Source organism: Lytechinus variegatus, chromosome 1 (assembly GCF_018143015.1).
Source record: "Lytechinus variegatus isolate NC3 chromosome 1, Lvar_3.0, whole genome shotgun sequence".
Taxonomy (NCBI): Eukaryota; Metazoa; Echinodermata; class Echinoidea; order Temnopleuroida; family Toxopneustidae; genus Lytechinus; species Lytechinus variegatus.
In genome coordinates, this window is record NC_054740.1 from 18,292,881 (window position 1) to 18,320,615 (window position 27,735).

Below are 27,735 nucleotides of genomic sequence, written 5' to 3' on the forward strand. Positions count from 1 at the left end.
AGTGTTGGTCCTGAAAAAAAGGACCATCCAAACTCTATCGATTTACTTTATCCAAAATTGATCTATCACTCGAAATTTTACAACTGAAATTTGCATTTGATTGCAAATATTTTCTTGCAACACCCCTATATGTCCGTCTCTTTCCCAAAACATGGGTTTATCTACATCCATACGCTCAATCCGACTAAGGTCATCTCTCAATGCTGTCTAATGTATCATCAATCAGTCTGCACACCTCTTTAGCTCTAGTCTGGGCTCGACCAATACAATCCTGAATCTGATCAGAGGATAAGGGTGACCCTCCTACAAAAAATGCATAAATTGAAAAAAAGATCAATATCGGATGACCTGATGTGATGGACTATTTACAATCTGATGATCTTTGAAGGATAATGTTCAAAGAGGTTCACCATGAGGTTAAATAACTGGACAGTGTGATTAAAGGTATGAATTCATTGAGCAAAGCTTCCTATTACCAGAAATCAAGGAGGTGAAAAGATTGGAAGAAGATTGTGGATTATTATATGCCACCACTCTATCCACCATCGAAGTGAAACGCATTCAAAAATTAATTCCAACTATAGCTTTCAAACACTCACTCTTATACTCCTGTCTGAATAAATGATGAATCATAACTTCACTGAAAATCTTTGAACCTGAAAAATTAACATTAATCCATCTGACTAGTCATTTAATCTATAACTTTGGAAAGAAAGCTGGTGACAATCTCATCCTTTAATTTTCAACACCACAAAAGTTAGCTTATAAAACTTACATTATGAAAACCGAAATATACAATGTTCCTTTACATCAAAGAACTTTACATATTACACTTTATACATGTAATTCCACAAAAAAAAATCAGTGGTTAGCAACTTTGTATTTGGCAATCTGTTTCATTCTATAAGATTCCTATTTACGAGACAGGTGTGGTGCTGGAGTATATTCATAGGAGCAAGATGACCTAAAGGTGACATTCTTTTTCTCTAAATTGAATAAAAGGGGATTGATATAGAGCTGCATGACAAGGCCTCTCTTTTTCTTTGTCTTCCTCTTTCTGTTTCTCTTTTTTTTGTTATTTTTGAGGCCCCTGCTCCCCCCCACCTAGTTGCAAGATAACTGACCTGGTTTATGTATGTTACATATTCTTCCATCTTGGTTGACAATGACGGTCATTAATCCAGTAGCTAGGTCCTCTTCTTCTACTGTTGGATCTACCAGCAGGATGGAACTGAAAGAATAAAAGATGAATGGATCATTCAAGAGTGAATATAAGACCAAATTCATCTTGAGTGGGTGTTTCATCAAGCTGTTCTTAAGTTAAGAATGACTTAAAGAACTGGCGAACCTTTCCTAATGTAGGTGCTAAATAATCACCAATAAACATTTAATAGTGAATATCATTTGTCGCAAGGATCACCCATCATTCTTAATGGCACTCTTAACTTATGAACAGCTGTATGAAACCCCGGTGGGGTCACTCAATATGACTTGGGGACCGCATGACCGTTACCAAAATCGCGGGAAAAGGGGTCAATTTCACGGAACGTCCGCGGACAGAACACTCCTCGAAGTAGTGAAAATAGGGGTGCTCACCGTCCTCGATCTGATGGAAATAGGGGTCAGGAAAAAGGGGAGAACGATTACGGGAAGTAAAATCCGTCGCTGCGCATCATGCTCTGTATCTTTATATGGACAACTCTACATTTATTTATACAAAGAATTCTACTTTTCTTATTTTTCAAGAAAAATAAAATTCTTTTGGATTATTGTATCAGAATGACATGGCTCTTGGTCATCTTTAAGGACTGAGCACTCTGACGCCTGTGTTGCAATTTCCTCTAATTAGGAAAGGGTGTAAATGCCCTGTCCTTGAAATACGGTAAATAGGGGTAAATTTGCGAAATGGGCAAAAGTGTCCTTACAATCTTATAATTAGGGGTGTTTCAAGGTATCATTTTACCGCAAATTTGTCCTTGTTTTGCGTGAAAATAGGGGGGTAAATTTCACAAAATGTCCTTGAAATTGACTGCAATAGGGGTCACTTGCATTTGTGGTAACGGTCATACGTGTCCCCCTCTGCGCCTGAGTGACCCCACCGGGTATGAAACAGCCCCCGGACCAGTTGCAGAAGGATTGCAATCAAATAAAACTCCATCATCAAACACTAGTTTAATTTCAAACAAACAAAGGAGTACATATGACTCTTTGTTACAGTACTTTTAAACAAAAATTCCAGTTGTGTCCATGAACAAAAAATATGAATTCAATCAATGACCATTAATGAGTTTGTATGCATGAATAACCATTATGTGCAAAATTATTCAAAACAAAAGTGAGAAATTAGCAAAATAACAAGCATGTCATTCTGTCAAGTAAGTACACATCACATGCCCATATGTGCCTTCTGTGTCAGTGATTTTCAATGTACTTAGAGTTCAGTCTATGTTACAATCATTCTATTGTTTCACAATGTTAGTTTAACTTACTCATCAAAGACAGAGAATGTAGTGGCAGCAAACTGATTGACAATGTCCAATGATTTGTTTTCTGTTGACGAGAGCTCAGCCAGGCCTGTGTCTTCATTGATGGTTACCACTGGTAGTCTCACTGTACAAGAATAAGAAAATAAAACAAATAATCAGGAGGGCATACTAATAATTATTGCTAACAAAATGACTGAGAGGCAAGAATAAAATAAGATATTCTTAATATAGATCAGTTTAAAAATACTCGCCCTAGTCTAATCTTCTCTGACTGGGATGTATACATTAATGCCAAATCTAATGCAGACATGATAACCACTATACAATTAGAAACAGCTTGAAAATAAAATTCACCAAAAATACAGTTTTACATCCTATCCAAGGGCTAAGTATTACTCATGATGTTGTCAATATGAGTAATTGCTGAGAACTTTCACTGAAATTTAAATCCCTTCCAAACTTAACAATCTTCATATACAAAGTTTAATTAAACACAAGGGTGGATTGCTAACCTCGTAAAAAGAATTGCAGGAGACTGAAAGGTGAAAACAATAATTTCAGTGAAAAAACAGTAGTTTCAACTCTTAAGCACTAGCCATGTTAATCATACATTTCTTTGAGAGAAAAGTATTTTTCATGAAACCTGCAGTATTTTCAAATAGAAAATAGAGAATAAAATACTGCAAAACTGTTAAGTTAACATCTCTGACAGTGTGCCTATACTTACCTGACAAGATCAAAAAGGTGGAAGGTAGAAGAAAAAAAACATACCATTTCTGAGAGCAGCTAGAAGGGCTATCAGGCAGGCATCAATGATATTACCATCATAATCAAGACATATCATATCACAGTACAGAACCCATACCATCTGTTGAACAAAGTATCCAAAACATGATTAAAAAAATTAAAGTTTTGGAGGAAAGCAAGAAATTAATTAATTTACAGTTTTACACACAATGTTCCTTATTATTTCTGTTAATTTGTTATAGACATCTGTCCTGGAAATCACGAACTGAGTACATTAAGACAACTTGCTTGTACAAAGTAGACCAATAATAACAATTTACATTGTTGTTTTTTTTTTTTTCAATTAATGTTTATCAATCCATATGACTTCTCTATGTCTTTGAATAACTCTCATTTAGAAGACAAACAAAACTTCTCAGATAACATGAGGAACCTAAAATACATGGGATAGGCTTACTTACATTTCCTTCTTTGATGCAAAGGTCTTCATAGTTGAGGATGTTGGAGCTGAGAAAGAGATGGGAAACTCAATTATTTGATGGAAATCATGACATGAATCACATAATCAAACATCTGAGTAATCAGAATCTTTTACTTCAAATTGAAATTTATATAACTTAAAATATACTTTATAACGAAGTAAAAAAAACAATAACTTGCTAGATTACATTCAATTCAATCGTCTGATAGATTGAGAAGTTTGTATCTTCTCCTAGAATATGGTCTAATTCATAGACAATCAAACACCATCATGGCTAAACCAACTTGGTCTACTAGCAGATGGTCTAACCACCACTTAACTTGGTCTAATTAATAAAAGTCTAATACCAACATGGTCTCATTTCTACTTACTTCTCCTTATACTTCCACACTGTCAAATCAAACTTAGTTAACAAAGAGATCATCTATTATAAGTCAAGTGATATTAGATCAAGTTGATATTTAGTGAAAATGGGAGGAAAAAGACTAAATGGTATGTAGGCTAAATGGCAATTATACCAAATGGTTAGTCGACAAATGGGTTGTAGACCAACTAGGATTAGACCATGTAGGATGAGACCAAACGGGTTGTAGACCAACTAGGATTGGACCATGTAGGATGAGACCAAACGGGTTGTAGACCAACTAGGATTGGACCATGTAGGATGAGACCAAACGGGTTGTAGACCAACTAGGATTGGACCATGTAGGATGAGACCAAACGGGTTGTAGACCAACTAGGATTGGACCATGTAGGATGAGACCAAACGGGTTGTAGACCAACTAGGATTGTACCATGTAGGATGAGACCAAACGGGTTGTAGACCAACTAGGATTGGACCATGTAGGATGAGACCAAACGGGTTGTAGACCAACTAGGATTGGACCATGTAGGATGAGACCAAACAGGTTGTAGACCATCTAGGATTGGACCATGTAGGATGAGACCAAACGGTAAGTAGACCTAGTGGGTCAAGACCAAGCGGCAATTTATCAACTTAGAAAGGAATAACAGGTTTATTACCTCAGTAGAGTATCAGCTACCAATTGAGATGTAACCTGAGCTTGGATGCTTGGAGGACCAGGTTTAAAACGAGATGAACACAGCGGTGGCAGATCCACATTGGGAACTGAAGTAAAAAGCAAGAAAAATATTCAGGTCCAACTCGGGATTTTTTACAGCTATGATGGGTGAAATAATCGGACAAAGACCTGCATTTACATATTCACTAGGAAGTGATATGCTTAGTGTTTACTGAGTAGCAGGTGCTGTCCATCACACAGTAGATTTTTCATGACCAATAAAAAATTATGTTATCTACGGTATATTTCATCCATCACCCAATATGGTATATCATGTCATATGTTGGGGTACCTATAAATTTCTGATACTTAAGTACCCCTAAATGGGAGAGTAGTCCATACAACTTGTCATAATTTACACAACATGCCAATTCGAGATTTACATCATGTTTTAAAGAGCCATAGCTGTCTTATTCCTCCTCCTATTATTTTCTAACTTTCACCATTCTGGTGACATCACGTTTGCTGTCCAATTATTTTACTACAATGCTAGATACCCTTCTTAAATACTTAGTAATCTTATATAATCTTACCTATGTATCCTTTCTTGGGCTCTTCAACTGTTGGGGATGCAAACTCCTGCAGAAAAATGTTATTTACTCTTTGATTACTGCTTTAGAATGAGTGAACATTTGAATAACTGAAGTGAATAATTGAATAAATGTCTTTTTCATATTTGGGTTTGCTATACTAAACATATGGTAAGAAATAAATATAACTAATTCCTTGTAACGATAGTCTATAAATGGAAGAAGAATTGAATTGTCAAGACAGAACAATTGTCATTATTTATCCCTCAAACAAAAAAAGGGAACAAGGGAAACAAAAATTAAAGTGAATATTATATTCAATACATACATATAAGATTTTCTCAATTGTAAAAGCATTTCAAATGTAATTCAAGAAAACAAACAGCTTTTACACATTTACCAACTTCAATATTCAGTCATATCTTCTTCAGACACTGAGGTACAACTGCCAAACTAAGCATTTGTATGAAAATTTCAAGAAATGTAAATAACTATTTACCCCTTTGATGCCACACACTACTGTTGTGTTACCAAGCTTAACAAGAGCTGATCCATGGGCAGTGCTGATGGACCCTAAATAAGACACAAATGACACTCACTTCCAATATTTTTTCAATAATATGAATTAATCAGAAAAACAATTACACTTATTCTTAAAGCCTATCTGTAGTTTTGGTAAGTCCCCCAAAGTTGGTAACACTATACCAATTCATAACTAGATTATATACGGTAAACATGTATGTGCTAAAACTGTTATGATGTGAAGGAAACAAAATAAAAATAAGTTTGATTGGAACAATTTTTCTAAGCAAAATTTTATTACAATTTGGTGCCCGATCAAAACAAATCTGGGTATCTTTGTCTTGCTTGTATCCTTCTCAAGCATTGAATTGGCTAAAAAAATTTAGGATATAGTCTCTTTTTTGTACCGTAGTCTATCTAATATCCCATTTTTTAATTTGTAAAGTATTAGAAGGGCCATTTTAGAAAATAATAAAAATGCATATCAGAAATAGGGCACTGGATGTCAAATTCAACTTCTACTGGCAGAAAAATTCCAAATTTACCTTATGAATATGGCTGAAAAAACTCCAATTGACCACTGCACATTTATAATGTACTGTTGAATGATACTACGGTATACATACCTTACTCACAACAGGATTAATAAAAACTTGTGTGTACACCTACAGACACTGTGCAGTTTATGGCAAAATTGTTATTCCTTATGTCGAGTATATGCAGTCCATCACCAAACTCTATTTTCCTTTTTTGTTTAACATGTCAATTTACTGATCAATAAAATTAATTTTGTAAATACTGCCAACAATTACTTTTTAATATTTATGATGGTTTCATAATTCCTTTTTACCATACCAAAACTTCAATATCCTAATTCTACTGAAGACAAAGGGAATAGTTTAAGAACAGTAGGACTGCGAGTTGACTTACCAACATTGAGAATGGTTGATCTTATTTCGCCTAGCTCTCTTCCATCTGGTCTTACCTCTTCCTTCTACAGGACAATAACAGGAATAATAATATTAACATTAATCATAATAATTTTATCATTATCATAAATGATATTTGTATTAATAATAAGTTATACTACCACTATAACAACAATAACAGTAGGCAGTGACTATAATGATAATTAAAATGATGTTATTACTCTAGCTAGCAAAAAAAGTTGATTAAAACAAATAAAATAAAAGCCAAGTGTTTCAAATACTAAAATTACATTTATCCAGAAAGTAATAAAGACAGCAGAATATGGGAAGTCGGGGAACTCATAATGATATATAGAAGTTCAATTTATGGTACAGATTAGAAAACAATAACATTCACTTGACATGAAGAAGGAAACAATCAAGATCCAACTTCTAGTAAAATCAATGACATTTAAAAATTAACAGACGAAATAACAAAATTATAAGGAAAAAATCAACTGACTGAGGACAATGCAGTTTCAATATAAAGAATCTCATTGAAAATGGATATGATCTATAAAGCACAACAAGTATTAAAAGACCTCGTAATTAATGGGAAGCCATTGTTTTTCTTCAAATGTTTTCAAAATGGTCTAGCCTGGTCTAAACAGTATTCATTCTTATTCTATGCGAAACATAAAAGCAAAAATACAACTTCAAGATTCAGAATTCACACAGATCTAGATAATTTAGTAATAGACTATTGCAAGTGCAACTGCAGTGTAGACCTTATCAAGGGAAGAGACTAAATTCTTACATCAACATCAGCAAATCAAAAAATAATATCAGGTTCTGTCTCTATCAATTTCCATAACCACAATGTCAAATAAAATTTTACAATTATCTCATACATATATGTAGATCTATTCCTAAACTTAATATTTCGTTTCTTGCTATCCTCATTAGATGTTGACCTCTCCAACTCTAACTTTGAACATACTTGGTCATGTCATGTCATCACGGTCAGTCACACTCACACACAACCATGACCATAGCATGACAGCTGATGTCAGAGACAGAGGGGCAAATAAGTTGTGTATAAGTTCTGACCAAGGTAGAATAATTGTTACATTTCAAGTAAAAATTTCTGGAACACTGCCTGGTCAACATTCTTGAAATTAATATCTACACAACATGTCATAGGGTATAAATAATATAGAAATAAAAACACATTATTTTGTAATAATTCCCATTCAAGACGTTGTTTCACCTCACTCACTGACTTGGGTCATGCCAGTCCCTTTTTTTCTCAGACTTACTTTTACTTTTAGTCCCACATTATTATTCCTGTGTAAGGCCTAACTAACTTAGTCTAAGTCTAAGAGTAAGACAAATCTTTTCATTTCAGTTCTGATCAAAATCTAAAATTCAGAATCATACTAACCAAGAACTGTCTGTAGTATTCCACCGGCTGTGCGGTCCTGAAATACAAAGGAAAACAACATGATGTTAATTTAAATAATGAACATGCACAGTAAATTTAGATTTTTTTTAAAAATTTTACAAAACGTAAACAAACACACGTGCTTACTTGAACTCGGCCGCCATGATTACTGCGGTAGGTACACGAAGTATATATCTCTATGGTACACGATTAAATATCACTGCACTGCTTCCGGGTTACCGTAGTCGTCAGCTGATGCAATCTGCTACGTGGTGGTACAAATCGGAAATGGATCTCGATCTTTTTACTCTGCTTTATGAGCTTGCCTTACTAGCTGTAATTCTCTTGATTGTGGTCAGTAATTCTAAATGCAATACTGTTATTCAAATATCATGAATATCTTATGTCAGTTATCTTCCAGGTCGATGAAATCAAATGTTTAATGTTCGCACGGGTCGACGGTCCAGGCGTGCGTCATTTAGTAGGTGATGGGACTCGAGCAGAAAATTGGTGTGTCGAGGCCCCGAGTCGGCCCGCGCCCGGCCCCGGCGAAGTCTGAATGCCGTTGTGATTTTATATCTGCATCTACTAGGACCTCGAACCGGGGGCCGATTGCACGAAAGAAAGGGTCTTTGCAAGAACCGTCTTTCGTGTCGCCCATTTATTGTGATGTGCCATGTGAAACGCATTTTAATTAAATAAATTACCTGCAAACATATTTTAATTTTTATCCATCCGTTAATTATTAAAGAAAAAATCTTTGTTTCTGTCATTATGTCTTTTTATGAAACGATGTGATATCATGAAATTGCTTACAAATTGGTTTAAATGCTAGCTAACAAATTTTTAATTGGCAATCCTGTATTTTACGGGTCTAAATTATTTTAGGTTGCTAACTTCAGTTCAGGCAACAGCTCCAAGACCGTTGTTACATGTAATGGTAGTTCAGTAGTGCGTGCCGGGTATGGCGGGCCGTTTATTATTTCTTCATTGCATACCCCCGGCCCGGCCATGACTAGTCCCGGGTCACGTGACACCCCGACGGCTTTAGGTATACCGTTATTCTATACCACCCCCTGGCCCCTATATATCGCATGATACCCCACTGGTAAATACAACTTTACATCTACTACATAGGCGACTGGCGTGTAGCTGTATACTAGTCCTATAATAATGGCATTAACGGCCCGCCATACCCGGCACGTACGTATGCACTACCAACTACCGTTAACAATGACTCTTGGAGCTGTTGCCTGAAGTTAGCAACCTAAAATAATTTAGACCCCTAAAATACAGGATTGCCTTTTAATTGTTTATCATAGTACTAGTAATTCAGAAATATCCCGCATACAAGGCATCATAAAAGATGGGCGACACGAAAGACGGTCCTAGGAAAGACCCTTTCGTGCAATCGGCCCCAGCTCCGGTGCTCGGTGCAGCCTAGAGTCTAGACAGCTGGCAGCCGTCTGTTTCGAGGAGTTTTTAAACGTTTTTTTTTTAAATTTCTCCTCGTACACAGACGGCTCGCTATCGTGCAGCCACCATTAGGGGACTTGCAATGCAAAATCCCCCCGTCGGGGCTCTTCAATTTTTGTCTTTAATGAATAAAAATTTTGAAAATTAACGCGACCAAAATGCAAATTTATATTTCCTCTTGGCATTAATTGCCCCAAAACAGAGAAAAATGAAGTTAAAAGGAACAAAAACAGTGACTTACCTCGGCTGTCGCGCAAATTCACTTCCCCGTTTTATCCGATCTTAAGTACATAAACATATGGCCATTGAGTCCCCTGTACAGATCGCGCTAGAACTTCGGTCTCTGTATTTGGTGAGTGAAGCCAACGGAGTTCAGCTGAACAACCAACAAAACAGAGACCGAAGCTTTTGGTCTAGGTGTAGCCATGCGGCATGCTGAAAGTAAAGCTATTATTATATAGGAACAGTTTACACTGTAACTTACAGTCAGAGTGGGGTTTATTTTGTCCAATATTTTCAATTGAATTAGTAGCTTAGCTAGCTAGAGCTAGATCTACTTTTTTCACCCTTTTCCTTTATTTTTTTGTTGCTGTTGCAGGATGAGTATTTGGTATAATTTGTAAAATTACAATACAACTTCTATAAATAGTCTGAAAATGACCAAAACTTTAAAAGAAATGATCAAACAGAAATATAAAACAGCTGAAGAAAGCACTAAAGTTAAAGAAAATGAACAAAATAGGGAAGTGATAAAATATAAACCATCCTAAACTGTTTTGTCTTCTTTATAAATTTGAAGTTGATTCTTGAATTGAAGTTCAGACAGAGAAAAGTAGAATTCTACTTACAATTTACAAGTAGATCTAAGTTATACTACTTGGAGGTTAGTATAAATAGAGTACGATATCGGACAATCCGTGTCACTTGATAAAGAGTTGCAGCGGCACTCGAAAGCTTGTGAACTTGTAAGCTAGTGAACACTGCGAGAGTGATCACGAATTTCCTAGAAAGCCAGTGAACACTTTTTGCGAGAGTGATCACGAATTTCCTTGTTGACCATAGTAGATTGCGAGACAAATGAATACCCTCTAGCGATTATTAGATCTAAGTTGTAACTTTGATTGAACCGTCAACAGGTCAAATATGAATTAGACTTTGATTTGTTTCTTTCATTTCCTAATCTTAGAATCTGTAACTTAGACTTTGTTCCTTTCTCCTGGTTTTTTAAAATGTGTATTTTTATTTGTGTTATTTTGTTGATTTATCTATGTTTTTTTTTGCATGATTCTATTTGTGTTTGTACGATAACGATAATCAAATCAAGGGAGTCGCTTTGTCAGGGTCACAGCCAGGTCAATGGCCTTTCCGACTTCCTATATCTGCTACATTTTCTTTTAATTTCTGTAACATTTGTACTATTTTTTATTAATTATTGCTTAGATCTATATAATTAGATTTTATTAAATTCCTTTACTTTTGTTGTATCATATATCCTTATGCATGTGTTTGTATCATGGCGAGTTCCCGCAGTCCCCCTTGTCTGCGCATTCGCGTATCTGCACGATTCTAGTTAAAGAAGATACGCAACGAACACAAACTTCACACATCTAATGCATAGACAGATACTGATTACAAAATCCGACTCGGTGGTTGAAAAAAAGTTAAATTTGGCCATTTCTTGTGACAGCCTCAAAATGCAGCCTTTCTCAACAAAATTCCTGAATCGCGTGCAAAGTGAATGTGTGCGCAGACATGGGGCACCACTTTTTCTGAAAATGACTGCCCGAGATTTTTTCAAAGAAAATTATATATTTATTTAAAATTTTTATGAGATATTTGGCACACTAACTCATAATGATGTAAGGAACATTATCAACTGAAAGATTTTGTTAAATGAAAAGAAATTCATGTTAAATCTTTACTCAAATCGTTAGGTGCGCAGACTTGGGGACCACCATCATATATTTTTAAAAGATGTCAAATAAATGAAATGAATTTAAAGACCCAGATCGGACCAAAAAATGAAATTGACAAATTATATACCAATCGAAAGCATATAAGCTACTAAATACAGCAATGTATGCTTTATGCATTTTCACCGCTTCGCAGCTGAATATTTTGCTTAAGAATATTGCAATTATTGGGCTTCGAACCCAGCTTAGAAAATAGGCTTTATTGTGCTTTCACCTGCCTCGAGACTGTGACGTCATGTTGTGTAAGAAGCGTTGTGATTCCATAGGTTTGTACAGAGAAAAACTGGGTGATTTTTTTGCTTTCATTCTCTTCACTTCTATCACAGAGGGATATCACATATATATTTTTTCCCACAAGCTTGAATTTATGAAATCTACAGATTTGAACTAATTTTTGCCATATTTTATTTCCTGCTTATTTGGCGCAGATTTTAATTCTATCTGCATTTAGAATATGTATAGCAACTTTTCTTGACATATATGTAGCAATTTAGGCCCAATAAGAGCCAAACAAAGAAATCACAAAAAGGTAGTGAATAGTTGTAGGTTTACATCAATTTGATCAGTGACTAATTTTTAGTGCCATTTTCATCTGAAAACAATAAAAAAATGGATTCATAACATGGAAATGAAAGAAAATACCCAATGATTTTGTACACAAACCTATGGAATCACAACCCTCCAGACACAACGTGACGTCATCATTTCCAAGTGACGTGGGGGTGCTCAATCGAAGCCTACTTTGGAGGAGAAGCTTCTTTTGATTTTCATTTGATATTTGTCAGAAATGGAAGGAGATATATGTAATATTTTTGGTATATAGTATGAGTCATTACCTTTCTTTTGATATATGATTGTTTTTACACCAGTCAGAGTCTTTAATTTAATTTCATGATGTGCGTATGTGCCTTGAATTTAAATCAATAGTACAAACTAATACAACATTTGTCAACAAATTAACAGTCCGATGTTGGACAACCTGGCACCTGATTTTTTGGTGGGACTGAGTTGTCTCAAGTGCCGAGTTAACTGGTATCCATTTGTGTAGGCTACATACATGTATGTGCATGTTAGCAAGAGGAATTTGTCTAACATATTATAAAATAAAACAACAAATTTGAATTATTTTCATTTCAAATGATTTTAGTCTAACTCTAGGCTAGTGTAGTTAAATTAGTTAACTATTAAATTTTAATCAAGCATTTATTTATCATTCACTTTCGCTTTAATTTCTATGCTTTTGAATTGAAATCATTCAATTTACTTTTTAATGAGAATAAGGCTTAAAGCTGCATTTGTCATGATCAAGAATTTTAGAAATGTAACTTATGGTATGTCATTGTTTTCATTCTTATCTGTTTTAGTCAGTGTCTCTACTCTTTTATTTTTCTTCCAGGGGATTGTTTTTGTGTACATTACTACCCCTCAGCCCAACATGATGCGCTTTGAAAGTGAGAAGACCTTTGTTGACCCTCAGAATAAAGGTCAAAGGTTACCATTCCCAAGTATTAATGACCAACCAACTCTTGCACTTTCGGTTATTGTACCTTCATACTTCGAAGAAAAGCGATGTAAGTATCTCGTGTTTGAATTTTAAAAACAAAATTAAAAGCAGGAGCTTGTTACAACTTAACAGGGTTTTTTTTTACAATAAGGCCTACAATTAACAAAAATACCACTTTTATTTACTAATTAAGGAATTTTTTGTGAACAACTTATTTTGGCCCTTCAAATTTTCTGATTCTTTTCTTTTACTTTACATTAATTGGAAGCCAGACAGGGGTGTTTATAAATAAATCTGGTTTCATGTAATTAGAAGCCAAAAAACTATCAAATCTATTTCTTGAAGTACATTCTTTATGCAGGAATTACAGACAGAAATTTAAATCAATCATTTACACTTGCTTTCCTTTTTTTATACAGTACCTAAAATGATGGATGAAGCTTTAGAATTCTTGATTCCAAGACAGGTAAGATTTTTTTTTTAAATATAGGCCTACATTTTCACCATTCAGAAAGAATTATCAAGGACTTATTGGCAATGAGATATGGATCATTCTTGGTGGAAATGACACCATAAACACGATGACCCATTTTTCCAATTTGTTTGACAAATGTATAATGTTGCTAGATTTAGGGGTCAGGGTTTACATTCTTTTTTTTCCTCTAAACTCTTGAATGGACCTTGTGGTAGACTTATACAATTTTACTGCTACTGCCAGAAAATACCAGTAATACCTGGCAAATGATTGATTATCAAATCTGTGGTGTATTCTGTTAATATAAAGAACAGAGGAAAATTATTATTTCCAAATGAATTTTTCCATGTTTCCTTTTTTAAAGTTCTGTGTCAAGCCATGGTGTAGTGTTTCTGACTCTTGCCTTAAAAACAGAGTTGTGTGTTCAAATCCCACCACGGTCTAGCATCCTTTGGCAAGGCCTTAATCCACACTTTGCCACTCTCGACCCAGGTTCTAAATAAGTGCCCGGTAGGTTGTGAAAGCCTATGTAGTATGCCTAGCAATTGAGTCTTGGAACGCTTGTTGGAATGCTCCCCAGGGAGTAGAAAAGGTGCATACATTGTATGCTGGCATGCAAGGATCTGATGACCGGGGTAATAATATGCTGTAAAGTGCTTTGGGCCATTATTATTAGTAGTATTATCATCCTGTGTGATTGTCTGTAGGGTAGACAGTAGGCTATTCATTAAATAAGGTTAAAACTTTTACACAGAGTGCAAGTAAATAGATTTATTTTGAAATACTTTACTATACTCAACCGATTCTTACTTACACCTTTCAGTTATATAATTGTACAACTACAAGCATATAAGATTTATTGCCAGCATTGTCTTGATAATTTTGGAATCATGCTGGTAGCATTTAGGCACACAGAGATAATTCTTATGGTCTTCTATTACATCATGTCACCTGAACAAGCAAAGGTTTGCTTTGTTAGTTCAGAAAGTATCAAGGTAAACAGAAATTTGATTCCTTTCTGTGAATATCTACAGCATCACCTGCTCTCACAATATATCCCATTCCAATTTTGCTTGGAGAAGCTACAACATGGATTATTACCTTGAGATCATATTATCAAATGTGAGCAGTAGCACCTATAGAATCAGACACATCTTTACTTTATGATATTTCCCTGATAAACTAGGCTTACACATATTTTAATTTTTTTTAAATATGTGTAAGCTTAGGGATTCAAATGTCGTCCGTCCGTCACAAATTCAATGACACATAACTCCACAACCGTAAGTCGCTTTTCAACCAAACTTGGATGGTAGATGGACTTGGGGGACCTGCATCTTATGCTGCAGTCGGAGGTCACATGGTAAGGTCAAAGGTCATTTTCAGGTCAACGTTAAAGTTTACATGCAAGACTCTTATGACACCTAACTCCGCAACTGTAAGTCGCTTTTCAACCAAACTTGGATGGTAGATGGACTGGGGGGAACTGCACGTTATGTTAAATGGCGGAGGTCACATGATAAGGTCAAAGGTCATTTTTAGGTCCACGTTAAAGTATATATGCAAGACTCTCTTATGACACCTAACTCCGCAATTGTAAGTCGCTTTTCAACCAAACTTGGATGGTAGATGGACTGGGGGGAACTGCATGTTATGCTGCAGTCGGAGGTCACATGATAAGGTCAAAGGTCATTTTAGGTCCACGTTAAAGTTTATATGCAAGACTCTCTTATGACACCTAACTTCGCAACTGTAAGTCCCTTTTCAACCAAACTTGGATGGTAGATGGACTTGGGGGACCTGCATGTTATGCTGCAGTCGGAGGTCACATGGTAAGGTCAAAGGTCATTTTCAGGTCAACGTTAAAGTTTACATGCAAGACTCTCTTATGATCTTAACTCCGCAACCGTAAGTCACTTTTCAACAAAACTTGGATGGTAGATGTACTTGGGCGACCTGCATGTTTTGCTGCAGTCGAAGGTCACATGGTAAGGTCAAAGGTTATTTTCAGGTCAACATTAAAGTTTATGTGCAAGGCTCTTATGACAATTCTGTTGCGTGCCCTCGCAAATCATGGTATTCCTGGTTATTTTCATAAGTGGGCGAGACACAAAATCGCTTTTGCCTTGTTGTATTTGATGATCAAATACTTAAATTTATATTAAAATTTTATTTTTTGTTTAAATCTACTTTGGAAAGAAGTTCAACAGAATCCAACTATAAGACAGTGAAATCTATGTATAAAGATTACATAATTAAGACATGAAAGTAGACCTTACTGGATGGTAGGCTGTATGAGTAGATTTCCTTAATATGCTCTTAAGTTTTCACAGAATCCAACTATACAGGATTATGGAATAACACATTCTGTGCCTGAAGACTGCTCAAAGTACAAGTATGTAAGAAATGTGGGCTTCATTGTAAATGTAGGTTGATTTTAAAGATGTGGTTATCTTGGTACATACTGCAATCAGAACCTTAATAATGGACACTAAAAGAGCAACCTATACCGAAAGGTAATTTTTATAGGCTGGTGGTCCCAATAAGTACAATTGGTATACTGTATTCCAATTCTTATTCTTAATGATTCTCATTACAGAAGCAAGATAAATCACAGACTTTTGAGATCATTATAGTAGATGATGGAAGCAAAGATGGCACAACAGAGGTGAGGGCCAAATCTATATTTTTTTTCAATATATTTTTTCTCATTACATGAGTAATTGATATCATAAATAGAGCAGATCAAATTTGAAGATTTACACTGTATGAGAGGATCATCTTTTTTAATGATGAAAGCAAAATATCAACATTACTTTATACGAATGTGGGCTAAATTGTATGTATGAAAATTGATATGTAAGTGGGAGTGTGTGTGAAAGTAAAGTGATTAGTAAATTGTAAAATATTGTAATTTTATACAAGTCTAGGAGAAAAGAATTCAAAATTTCTCCCTGCTATGTGATTATCATCTGTTGTAAATATCAAAATGAAAGACCCCAAATACCCCTAGTATAAACATTTATACTCATTTTGTAGGATATCAGGATTAAAAAATAAATTCTTTATAAACATAGTTTAAAGAAGCATCTCAAGGATTTTGTAAGTAGCAATATATGAAAATGTTTTAAATCTCAAACACAAAACTACCCAGATAATCAAACTCTATAGATCCGTCTAATCATGGCATACATGGTATTGTTATGAAAACAATTGACTTTGGAGTGTGTCACATAGCCAGTCATATATAATTTCCTTGTTTCTTTGTATTTTCCAAGGTTGCTTTAGAATATTCCAACAAGTTTGGCACAGACATGATCAGAGTTCTAACATTAGAGAAGAATAGAGGGAAGGGAGGAGCAGTCCGACTGGGCATGCTCAGTGCTAGGGGTCGTGACCTCTTGTTTGCCGATGCAGATGGTGCTACAAAATTTGCAGACCTTACTCAGTTAGAAAAGAGTATGGTGGAGCTTAGGAAAAAGGTATGAAAACTTGTTCATTCTTATCTACAGTGGAGTATGCATAAGTCAAATAATTTGCCTACATGTATATTAAAGTGACCTTTGATTGCACATTTACAATAATCTTCACCTAATGAGTTTGATAATAAGCACTCCATAATAGTGTGGTCTGAATTAACCAAGGGTAAGCAAATGTTAGAATATCAACCAATGTGTGCTATGGCAGTGATATCTTTCTGCATATTCACTTGATTGAGATTGTTTTGTATGTATGCTGCCCTCTATGATATGGAATCATGTAGTCTTACTGAAACTTTCTGCATCTTTCAGTATGGAAGGTTCTCCTAATTTTGATCTATTTAACATTTTTATAGAGATTTTCAGATCTTTTTTTTTTTAAATTATTGATAACTGAAATTTTCAGTGGGTCTTATTTTCTGTGTTAATAGTTATAAAGGAGATAAGTTTATACAGGAAGCATCGCCATACATCTAGAGAAAAGTTCTCAGATTTGCAAGGCAACGTCACCAATAATTCATAAATTCTTCTGAGCCCTGAAAATTGAATTGCGATCTGAGATGTGTATATATCGGTACCTGTACAGAAATAAAACTTGTTAACTTTCTTCTGGTTTAATAGTTTATTAATTTTATTAAGGAAAATATGCAATTCATTTGTTTGAATATAAAAGAACAAATCAAGCTATGCATTCTTTTTATCTTTGGTAATTTGATATGATACCTAGCTTCATTTTTTTTTGTTATCATGCAGTTGTTTGAATGAATTAAATCGACATCATTATAATCAATACATTTTTTCTTTCAGGGAGATAATGCTATAGTGTGTGGATCAAGAGCACATCTTCAGGATGAAGCAACAGCATCGGTAAGCCTCTCTTTTGTCATTTTATCAAATTTCTTCCAGTTACAGGATAATCTCTTAATGCAACCATCCATCATTGTTAAGGAGTTTAAAGCCAGAACTGTCATGGTTGTAGAGTTTAACTCTTTAACCCTTTATCTATCTGGGGGTCATGTGACTTCCCTTAACTGGGGGTCATGTGACTTCCCTCCTTTGCAAGAAATGTGCAATCCTCCTCGATTCTCTAATAAAAAGGTTGTTTTTGATGTTGAGCCCGGAATGAAAACCAGGCTTGAACACGGACTGGAAGGTTCAGCAAAAAAAAATTCCTGGGTCCTGGATCAGCCAATTAGGAGACACTGCACAACACTGTCGCTGCATGCACCATCTAGAAGCCTGGCCTCTCTTAGTGCATGCTAGCGCTAGATCTAGTACAATTTTGCAACCATGATGTTAGCAAATTGATATCACCTAAATTTTGTCAGAATCAATTTCCAAATATCAAACGTTAAGCCTTAACCAAATTTTTAATTACATCAAGAACAACATTATTTCAGCTCCGATCTTGATTTCATGATATCATTATTCAAATTTTCAGCTCCAATCTTGATTTCATGATTTTCATCATTCAAATTTTCAGACTTGAGTCTCAGTCCACTGCATACTCTTTTTGATATGGGCTGAAGTCAACGAACATGTTGCTGCTCTCAGCGTTCGTTTGGCAAAATCTGACTAAGAATTTGAAAAAGATGTTGACATTGAAACCAAAATGCGGCCATTTCCGATGCTCAACGTGACTGACATTCATGTTAAGGATTGATTAAAGTTAAGATTATTTGGGAAAAAATATGAGATCAGTTCATGCATGGAGATAAATGGTTCACAATATCTCGCTGTTTATTTGGTATTGTAGGGCAGCCTTGGGCTGGTACATTGGGCTTGGTATCCCTACAGAGTCATAAGCACAACATGTTCACTCCTTGCTTGCCTGCATAGAGCTGTCCTGAGCTATCAAACTTTAAACCTCAGGGGTTTATTCTGCATATATTTTGGATGGAAGAGTGGGTCTTGTATGTTAGATAGAATGTTAAGAAGGTTATGGAAGAAAAGATGGAATTGTGGTGACTAACAAAGGAGAGAGGATGATCAAGAATCGTACAAGTCTATAGATAACTATTTCAGAACCCTGTTCACTTTACAGTTCTACAGGATTTTTCAGACGTAACAGCCTCCAATCTAAGCTTTTTTAGCTCTCAACCCAGACCAGCTTGGCCAGGGGAACTCAACAGGCTCAGAGTTCCAGCCCGGCCTGGCTCCCAGCATTAGTTGTTCTTTTTAAATAAAATTATGAAATACATTTAAAAACTGACATTATGATAACAAACAAAAAAGTTCATTCAAATATGACTTTTTGTCATAAATCATTTTGTTTGAAATTTTGCTAAAGATTTGGCATCAAAACAGCTTTATTCTAGGGATATAGTAAGAAATATGTGCACCTAATATTTGCATCATTTGGTACAAATACAATAAAATTAAAAAAAATCAATTTTCCTTTGATAAAAAGATATACCGGTACATAACAACAGGTGCCAGGTCCAAACTGAAGGAAATACCCAAAAGGCACTTGAAAAATTCTCAAATTGAACCCCGAATTCCCCTAATTTTTACAGATCGCAATAATTTCAGAGGAGAGATGACCGTTATTGCCCAAACATAGTAATGGACAGCGTATGAGAATAATTCCACCTTTCATTACTCAGATAACTAAAAAAATTAAAATGTAAGAATTGTCTATTCCTTCACCCCTTCACCATATTTCTCATATGTTTTGTACACAAGCAGATCGCAATACGCAAAGGTAAAAATAGGTTGTTACTTACTCAACGCTGTAGGTTGCTCTTCCCATGTGTTTCATTGCGCGCTCTATGTACTGTTCGATCTTCTCCTTGTAGTATCTTTGCTAATAAATACAGTGGTTAGTGTAATTTTTCCTTTTTTTTCTCTCTCTCTCTTTCCCCCCTTTGTTTAATTTATAATATGTCAGTGAATTTTCTTATGCAAATGATAATAAATTGTAACAGGAAATGACTAATTCATTAAATAATTTGACTATTTGTTAGTTGTTTACAGTAAAAGTCATCTTTTTTAGGCCTACCGGTACCTACATATAGGGTGGTTTTAAAATTCAAGGTTTTTGTTTTATGGCAGATTTAAAGTTGGTTTGTGTAATTGTTGTTATTCGTTTTTTACCATTGCTTGCATATTTACCATCACACTTTTCTTTTATAGAAAGAGGTATACAGGAAATAAACATTTGCTGCATTATTTGTATTTAATTTTTATTTGATGATTTAATGTTCAAGACTGGTTTGTATTTTATTTCATGTTTTTAGTAAGATTTATTATCCAATCAAATATAATGGTTTACATCTTTAAAAAAAATATAGGTAGCAATTAAGATTATATTTATTGAATAGGATACAGACTTGCTTACCATTATATTTTGCTGTAATAATTTTTTTTCAACCTGAACTGAATAACGGCATAACATTTTTTTCTTAACTAAAAGTTTTCTTTCTTTTTTTTTAATTTTATTTTTTCCCAACCTGTCTCTCTGCCCTTTCACACGGTACCAAAATCGTAATTTGAATGATGATTCCAGTAAAAAATAATTCTGATGATGAATTTTTAGCACGTGTGAAACCAAACTAGATTCATGACAGCTAATCATAATCATGAATTCAAATTCTACTCTGGAGAATTCCAGTTCAGTTTCACTCAAATTATGGTACAAATTTTACATCTGAAAGGGTTGACCTCCAAAACATCTTTTGAGGGGCGGGGCTTATGTGACCTTTCAAGTACTTCGTAGATAATATAATTGTCATGCATTCATTGTAGTTTCTCTTTTGCGATGCAGTGCTTTGATTGGGTTTGATTGATAAGTCACCAAGGACACAATACCACCTTCGCTCAGGAATTCAAATTCAAATCACAGTTTTCGAGTGAACATGGACATAGACAAGCATAGCACTGAATATTCCATACAAAGAGGATGTAAAACAAGAACATTAATTTTAAAGTTTCACTCATTTTCACAAAACAATTTAAATCATCACAATGATGATTTAAGATTCTCGTGTGAAAAGGCCCTCTATTTCATTTGCAGTCAATATGTCAAAGTTTTGGAGATCACTGAATACAGTCCAGAGGTTTGCAGGTCTGGCTTTAAGCTTCCTGTTGGAAATTCTTATTTTTTGTTTTTGTTGCACAAGGTTTGGCAGCTCTGATGATAATACAAGTTGTGCGTGATACTCTACATCCTTTTTAGTAGTTCCATTAATTCATCTTACTAATGCTTAGCTTTTAAATCTGAATCTTGTAAAGAAAAGAATACAAATGACGAATTCTGTAAAAATCCCACCTGCAAAAACTAGTCGTACAAAGAATTTGATTTGCGTGACAATATGTTCCATTGGCATCTATTGCAGGTTTATATTCTTGAATAGTTGAATGACTACACGCTACCACAGGGTATGTCCATGTTAATAGGTTTACCTTCCTGGTCCTCCCACTGTCCTTGACATTCATGTTCAAATCATTCCCCTCTTGGCTCTCTAAAGAATTCTTCCCAAAGGCATGGGAAGCCAGACAATGGACTCACCCTCCAGGGAGCAATAAAGTAAAGCCGATGTTTTCATAAGACAATCAAGCATCATCCTCAACTAGTAACGCAATACATCCTAGGAAGATGACAGAATACAAGTATCGGTCTTGTTGATCATAACCGTGTTTGGCTCTCCTACGACCAATTTGCCAGGTTTAATTTCTGGTTGGCGTTCTTGAGTCGTGCACGTGAGTCCCATAGGGTAGGAAGCTATGAAGAGGAAGTGCTCGGTCCTCCCTCTCTTTCTCTTATGATCCCATTAGGTCTAGTCAAACTGCGTGCTACCGAAACGGGGTCAGGTGATGAATGCTACATTTAATCATTTCCTTTGATTGCTCCTGGTCAGCTTATGGTGTTCACTGCAAAAAGGGAATATCTCCAGTCTTCATCAATAATGAAGATCGTTATCAGATAAATGCTTCTTTTAAAGTAGCAGTTGAATCACGGAATCATCAAGAAATATTGATTGGAGATTCCATTTTGTTCATTTTTATCATAAATTTGTTTCCTACTTAAAATTTGAGATTTTTTTTTTACTGTATGTATCTTCCTTAAATTTCACTATATTACATGTACATCTGTACACAGTTAAAGCTGTCCTAAAATTGTTTATTATTAAACATGACAAAAAGTATAGGGGCAGTTTTTAAGGAAATAACTAAAAAATCAAAACCTAAAAAGTAACTTTCATTACTTACTTTAAAGTTGAACAATGCATGTACATGTGTTGCTTTTTAGTGACTGGTTGGTTGTAAAAATCATCCTTTTGGTTTTGTAACAGAAACTTGACTAACCTCCTTTATAGACAAACACGCAGTTTGCGACAATCCCTCATCCAAACCATTGTCAAATAAAAGTAGATTCGTGAGTCTGCCCCTGAAGATACGATCCTTGCATTTCCAGCTAACAGTATGCCGTGATGAGGAAGAATCACGAAAAGACCTTTTTTTAATTGGAACCATTTCTTCCCAGGGAAGAAGGAAATAGCTGCCATCTTGCAGAAGCTGACCGAATTAAGGCTGGGACGATTGAAGGATTTCCACCGATTATTCAGTCTTGAGTGCGGCCTGCCACTCTTAATTATCTTCTGTCACTCTTTGATTTGTCAACTATCCTGAAGTGAAATAATGAATTTATTGTTTTGAAATGAGAAAGCATAAAATATGGGCTATAAAATTCAAGGGTAGAGTCAAACTTAAATTTAAATTAGATTCAGTCATTCAAGCTGTTTTAGTCAAAGACAATCTCAAAATCCATGTTTTACTGCCTATTGTTTGAATAGGGATTTTTTGCCCTAACTTCTCTTTAATTTGAAAAAAAACATGAAAGCCTATTAACTGTGGCTGTGAGACCAGTCATTTTTTGAAAGCTTATAAAAGCTTAAAAATATTAGAAATAACTTCATATTTTATCTATGTAATCTAGGGATATTTTCTAATGATTTTTTCTGTGAAAACGCAATCAGAAATTCATTCAATATGATTGAGCTTAATATCGTGCAGAAACCAATATGCATACAAATTTAGACTTTTGAACCACCTTGCATATAAAGTGAGCTGTGACCTTTGACCTGCGGACTCCAAATTCGAAATTAGCCTGTATTTTGGCAAATCCATTAAATATTTTTCAAGTTATTGTGCGGAAACCAACTCGCATATTTTATGAGCTGTGACCTTTGACCTGCGGACTCTGAATTCAAACTCAACCTGTATTTTGGTGTCATCTACCTACATACCAAAAATTTATAAAATATTTTTTGAGTTATTGCGCGGAAACCAAGTGGGGGAACGGACAGGGGCAATCCTTAATTCCCCCTCCGGACTTCGTCTGCAGGGGCATAACAAATGATAGATAAGATAAGATTAATTTTATTTGTACACAGTTAAAATTCAATTCATGTCACCAATATAATCACTAGAGTGTCAACTGGGCCGAAATTAAATCTATGTTCAATTTTGTTGTGAGATGCCGGATGAGCTCCGCATCATTGATGTGCTATTTTGAAAATTTTGTTTTTGTTATGGTTGAATTTATGAAAACTGTTAAGTAATGCGATGCACCTCCATACTGGACATCCATTCATACTTTCTGTATAAAAATCCATCAGTCATTCATACTCCTTTGCCTCAAGAAAAATGATCTCATTTAAACCATCTTCAATCATTTCCCTCAGGAGAGATGCCAAGGAAATCAAAAGTCTAAACACTGGTCAGTCAGAAGGAAAATACTTCAACCACAAAATATAAACCCCATTGAATGGCTAACAAAGAAAATTCAGTCAATATTAGGGCGGTGTGTAGTTGATTGACCATATTTCCTTTGAGTAATAGTTTGATTGACAACTTGTTGTTTGCAAGTGTGAGCTTTTGTCCTGTAATTTCTTTTGAAGTGTCCACCTAGGGATGGCTGTGTGCGAGACAACCATGATATTGAATATTGAAAAGTGGGTCAGAGAAGTTCATTAACATTAGATGTGAATGAATGAATGAGCATAGAATATGGTTTGATTTTGCTAGTGATTTGATTGTTTTAAAAGAATTACCCCCAATTTCTTTCACATGTCCATTTGTGTTTTATTTTAATGGATTTTCTCCACTCCTTGCTATTTCCTTTCTTCCCGTATCAACTATGTGATAGTCACCCCCCCCCCCTTCTCTCTCTCTCACTCACTCACTCACTTATTTCTTCTTTTCATCTCAACCATCTTCCATATCCTCCATTTCACACATGTAGTCAAAATTTTACTTCTACTACTTATTGGAATGTCATAGGACCAGCCTATGTCAATTTGGAAGTCATTCCTGAACAAAATGTCTCCAAGTTGCCTTATCTTGCAGTACACATTATACATAAGATGAATTATCAGTATAGAGTTGCTGATATTATTGCAATATCAATGTAGGTCAAATAATATTTTACATATTTTTGTCTTTTCAGCGCTCTTTGTTCCGAACCATCCTTATGTATGGATTTCATTTCTTAGTTTGGTTTCTTTGTGTTCGAGGCATCAAAGATACTCAGTGTGGATTCAAGCTATTAACAAGAGAATCAGCTAGAATACTCTTCCCTAATATGCATGTAGAAAGATGGTAAGTTGGCCTTCCCTTTTTTCCTATACATTTTTTTGTATTAGAGGATGATTTTAAGAAAATCATGGTGATGACTGGAGATTTTGTCAAGCTAATTTATCCTGTCGAGAAGACATTAACATACTGCCTGCTTTTATGTTTGATATAACATTACTTCATTTTTGCAGTTTTATTTTTCCCAAGAGATATGTTTTCCTGCAATACTTTGTCTATATCTTCAAAAAAGGATATGATCAATATTATTTGTTGCCGTTGTATCAGAGACAAATGGATGAAACTTTATTTTCAAAAAGGGGGAAAAAAGGAGGGAAAGTAATGAATATGCATGTATCATTATGTGTATCAAAGACAAATAAATATGAGATTATATGTATAACTCTCCCTACCCCTTCTTAATACTCTTATTCTGTTTGTTAATTCACCATTACAGGGCATTTGATGTTGAATTGTTATATATAGCACAATACCTTGGTATGTCATTATCAGAAGTATCAGTCAACTGGGAAGAAATAGAAGGTAAGTCTTTTTTATCATTTCACACCATATGCAACAGGTCTATGACATGATTTTGGAACAATTGCAAAATTATCTTAACCAAGATTGAGAACAAATAGGAATTGCTAACATTGGCATAGTCTACAAGCCTCTACATTGTAGTTAAAGCAGAATTTGATTCAAATCGGAGCCTGTTGTAGGTCTACTTTGACATCACTATGATTAGGAATAGATTGTGTGTAGCTCTATACCAGTTGGCGAATAACGGCAGCATTCAATGAACTGTATGATACTTCTAGATATTTCAAAGCTAATTACTTGGACATTGCAGTTATGGTATCACAAATATAGTACTAATCACATCAATCCCCCATCCAGTTGGTTTATAAAGTACAAAATTGATTTTGCAGGGAAGTTTCCATAAGTAATTTGATGGCAGTCCAATTGTCATTTAAGAAATGCTTTGGAATTAATTGTTTTCGCGTGTATCTATATTTGTTGTCTTTCCTTTAAAAAAATGGTTTGGCAATTACACAAAAATCACTTCTTGCTCCTCTTTTCATATTTTCAGGTACCAAGATGATTCCATTTTTCAGCTGGGCCCAGATGGGACGAGACCTGATCCTCATTAGACTACGCTACCTCTGTGGGTTCTGGAAGATAGACCCAAAACCTAAAGCCGATTAGTTCCAACCTTAGTGGTTCAAATCTTTGTGATGTAGTCCTTGCATGTCGGCATGCCCAAGGGGCCAGTTTCACTAACTCTGTCATAAGACTTAGATCTTTGATAAGCCATAGAAACATGTGTTGTAGAATGTTTTTGTGAGGTGCCTGTGAATTGCAGACTTGTGATGGACTTGAACAATGTAGGCCATGTTTTACAGGGTACAAGATCTTATGGGTTTACAAGTTAAGATTCTCTCTGTTTACATGTGGTTAGTAGCTTAACCAACCCTTGAGTTTGTTCTGCAGACTGCTTGTTAATATTCCAAAATAAAAGATATTTTTGTAAATGGAGTATATCATGGTCCTCATAATTTTACAAATTACATTTTAACCATGTTATTTCTTCTCTTTGCCCAAATTGAAAATTTAAATGACATTTAAACCTAGATTCAGAATAAGAAATGTCATTCTATGATTTGCCAGGAGATGCCAACTATTACTTTTTTCCACATTGTTAGTGCAGGGTTGTTTGTTGAAAGATACCTTTGGTTTCATGGAAAATATTGGGTGTTTCTGCCAAAACTTAGCCTTTTCAGCCATCTGAATTCTGTATTGCATTTTTATCCACCTGCAGATGAATGATGACACACTGTCTCAAGAAATTATAGTATTTGAAAACATGAAGATTCATTTCTTACCCAAAGTAGATAGCAAGATAATTTTGGAAGAGGTTAGTGAAATCCACCTGTTTGAAAAATATAATGTGGTGGAGCTAATAAACCTCATATCTCAAAATTTAAAAATGTTGAGAGCAGCTTAGAAAAGGCTGTATTTGATAAATATAGCAATGGTTGCAGTCTCATATTGTCTGAAACAGTCTCCCGATACCTGTGAGGGGTCTTCCCACGAGGCCGAGGGTCCAAATCGTATTTTATTTTATCAGGACGTTTGTCTTCATTGTTAATTAACAGTTGCGGGCGTGCTATAAAGATTTTAAGTTAAAAATTCATTACTGTTTAATCACAAACCAACTCGATTCGATTGTATTTAAATATTTTAGATAAATTTCTTTCATATATAAAACAATTGACATTCAATTCTTGAAACTATAATCTATCCAGAATTTGGCAGTTCAAAGGTCATTTTTATATTAAGCTCCTGACCATTCTTCCAATTTGGTATATTTAATTTTTTATCAGCTTATATTTGTCTATGTCTTGCTGTTGTGATATGGAATAAAATGTACATTCCAAGAAAAAAAACATAACCGATAAATAATAACAATAAGAAAATGTTTAACACTAGATTTTCAAATTTTTACAAAGAATAAACGGCTGAAAATGGATTCAACGGCCACATTCTTGAATGATGGGTAACTGAGATGATGCTCAAGTATAAATCAAGTCCAGATTTATCAAAGCTTCACCACATTAATATCTGTTATCATCTGCAACTTCATCGGAGAAAATGCTAAGCGGAAATTTTTCCACTGATATAGACGAACATCCTGATGAAAGAAAATACACTATAAGAAAAATCTGCCTCATGGGAAAATGAATGAATCCTTGGTCTTGTGGAGCCGCCTCACCTGTGAAGAACTCTTTTGAGGCAAAAGAATGTTGCTACCCATGTTAAGGCCACCGCACACCTTACGACCCGACCGGTCGCCGACTGGCTTGCGACTGGGTGAGGGGAGATGAATCGCAAGGCAGTCATAAGCCTCGACACTGCACACCTTGCGATCCGATCTGCGACTCACACATGCACTTTTTGCTTTTTGGCATAGATAGCATCTGAGAAATTACGCTTACTGCTGCGTATGCGCGTTGTTTATCACAATACGCGTTATGCAACTCTGTGTCTGA

At 35.1% G+C, this 27,735-nt stretch overlaps 2 protein-coding genes across 3 annotated transcripts; one reads left to right on the forward strand and one right to left on the reverse strand.

Moving 5' to 3' along the window:
* LOC121408082 (exosome complex component RRP43-like) lies at positions 1–21,836 on the reverse strand. 2 transcript variants are annotated; one of them, XM_041599419.1, is made up of 11 exons: positions 21,378–21,836; positions 8,201–8,237; positions 6,779–6,842; positions 5,826–5,899; positions 5,330–5,375; positions 4,738–4,843; positions 3,695–3,740; positions 3,258–3,354; positions 2,490–2,610; positions 1,125–1,231; positions 1–303 (listed from the first exon to the last, which is right to left on the reverse strand). In XM_041599419.1, the coding sequence occupies exons 1-11, from the start codon at positions 21,542–21,544 to the stop codon at positions 191–193; spliced, it is 978 nt and encodes a 325-aa protein (XP_041455353.1). In that variant the 5' UTR covers positions 21,545–21,836; the 3' UTR covers positions 1–190. The 2 variants fall into 2 exon arrangements, with proteins under 2 accessions (XP_041455353.1, XP_041455362.1); XM_041599428.1 differs by lacking the exon at positions 21,378–21,836 and adding an exon at positions 8,348–8,380.
* On the forward strand, positions 8,450–27,576 carry LOC121408074 (dolichyl-phosphate beta-glucosyltransferase-like). Its single transcript, XM_041599407.1, has 9 exons — positions 8,450–8,554; positions 13,046–13,220; positions 13,573–13,619; positions 16,228–16,296; positions 16,907–17,110; positions 17,915–17,974; positions 24,558–24,709; positions 25,140–25,225; positions 25,776–27,576. Exons 1-9 carry the CDS (start codon positions 8,456–8,458, stop codon positions 25,889–25,891), a joined length of 1,008 nt encoding a protein of 335 aa, XP_041455341.1. The 5' UTR covers positions 8,450–8,455; the 3' UTR covers positions 25,892–27,576.
* The last annotated feature ends 159 nt before the right edge of the window (positions 27,577–27,735 follow it).

Bases quoted from the DNA above. Each gene is read 5' to 3' on its own strand.
- LOC121408082 (XM_041599419.1), bottom strand. From the start codon at position 21,544: ATGAATGTCAAGGACAGTGGGAGGACCAGGAAGGTAAACCTATTAACA. The intron at 6,843-8,200 runs GTTAGTATGATT...ATTGTCCTGTAG, and splicing joins AATACTACAGACAGTTCTTG to AAGGAAGAGGTAAGACCAGA. The intron at 3,741-4,737 runs GTAATAAACCTG...TCTCTTTCTCAG, and splicing joins GTAGCTGATACTCTACTGAG to CTCCAACATCCTCAACTATG.
- LOC121408074 (XM_041599407.1), top strand. From the start codon at position 8,456: ATGCAATCTGCTACGTGGTGGTACAAATCGGAAATGGATCTCGATCTT. The intron at 13,620-16,227 runs GTAAGATTTTTT...TTCTCATTACAG, and splicing joins AATTCTTGATTCCAAGACAG to AAGCAAGATAAATCACAGAC. The intron at 25,226-25,775 runs GTAAGTCTTTTT...TCATATTTTCAG, and splicing joins CAACTGGGAAGAAATAGAAG to GTACCAAGATGATTCCATTT.